Source organism: Octopus bimaculoides, chromosome 5 (genome assembly GCF_046866305.1).
Source record: "Octopus bimaculoides isolate indiv1 chromosome 5, ASM4686630v1, whole genome shotgun sequence".
Taxonomy (NCBI): domain Eukaryota; kingdom Metazoa; phylum Mollusca; class Cephalopoda; order Octopoda; family Octopodidae; genus Octopus; species Octopus bimaculoides.
In genome coordinates, this window is record NC_142932.1 from 18,927,723 (window position 1) to 18,929,125 (window position 1,403).

Genomic DNA, 1,403 nt, shown 5'->3' on the forward strand with positions numbered 1-1,403 from the left:
ATATATATATATATATATATATATATATATATATATATATATATATATAATATATATATATATATATATATATATATATATATATATGTATGTATGTATGTATATATGTATGTATGTATGTGTGCGTGTGTGTGTGTGTATAAGAGGAAATAGAGGAGTTTGCATCACGCTTTTCACACAAATATTGATAACATTACAAAAAGCATAACATAAGTCATATTTAGGATTATATTATTTTATTATCATATTCTCACCTCAATTTTCTGCAATATATACAAATACCAACATACATATACACATACATTCATATATATCTATGTATGTGTATCGCGTTTACACATATGGCAATATTTAAACTATTGCCTCTTCAATAGCCACTGAGGTATCTATTGACATTCTATCACAGAAGATTCAGTAAGATACACCATAGGTAAAATCATTGCCATTTCTGAACAGTATTTATCATTCAGAATATCAAGGTGAAGGGTTATACAATTTTGCGGTTAATAGTTCAGACAGTTTTTTGTTTCTTAGAATTCGGTACGTGTCCTTCTCTGGAGGTAGCTAGACAACTTAGAGTGACTCATCACACGGTTCCTCAGTGCCATCAGTTTTGGGTAGCTGCTCAGCATTGATGGTTCATCCATAAGTGGATTCTCAAGGGCGCAGTAGCACATCATGTCAGCCATGGTCATCTGCAGGAGAGATAATATTTCGAGAGAAGCATTAGTGAGAGAAATAATTACTTCGTCAATATATAATACAAGTTAAATCTCATGTAAGTGCTTATTCAAAGAGTTTATTCTAAACACGTTCATAGATGTTATGAAGAGTGTATTGCATTTCTGTTTTCCAATAATGTTCGAGACTTTGGTTTGAAAGTATCAGCTATATGATAGCAGTTATTTTCTTTAATATTTTATCTATATTATCTATTACTTGTTTCAGTAATTGAGCTGAAAGGCATAATAAGGTACCACCTTGAAGTGTGTAGTCTTATTAATCGGCGCTAGTACTTTCCATTTTTAGTTTAGTACGTATTGCATCAACCCTTTTGCTGCAAAGTTAAGTCGCGGGGATGTAAACAAAACAACACTATAAGGCGGCGAGCTAGCAGAAACGTTAGCACGCCGGGCGAAATATTTAGCAGTATTTCGTCTGCCGCTACATTCTGAGTTCAAATTCCGCCTAGGTCGACTTTGCCTTTCATCCTTTCGGGTCGATTAAATAAGTACCAGTTACGCACTGGGGTCGATATAATGGACTTAATCCGTTTGTCTGTCCTTGTTTGTCCCCTCTGTGTGTAGCCCCTTGTGGGTAGTAAAGAAATAACACTGATTATTAAGAGGTGTAGCGGGAATAATCGCAAACATAAAGAAACAAAAGAAATTTGTGGATTTTCT

General features: G+C 33.8%; 1 protein-coding gene across 1 annotated transcript in view; it reads right to left on the reverse strand.

The window, feature by feature from the left end:
* Nucleotides 1–219: 219 nt before the first annotated feature.
* Nucleotides 220–1,403, reverse strand: part of LOC106869773 (S-crystallin 3-like) — a 10,870-nt gene continuing 9,686 nt past the window's right edge. Inside the window, exon 6 of the mRNA XM_089352022.1 lies at nucleotides 220–695. Within this exon, the coding sequence (XP_089208148.1) occupies nucleotides 531–695 (165 nt within the window). The 3' untranslated portion in view covers nucleotides 220–530. The remainder of the gene's footprint in view (nucleotides 696–1,403) is intronic.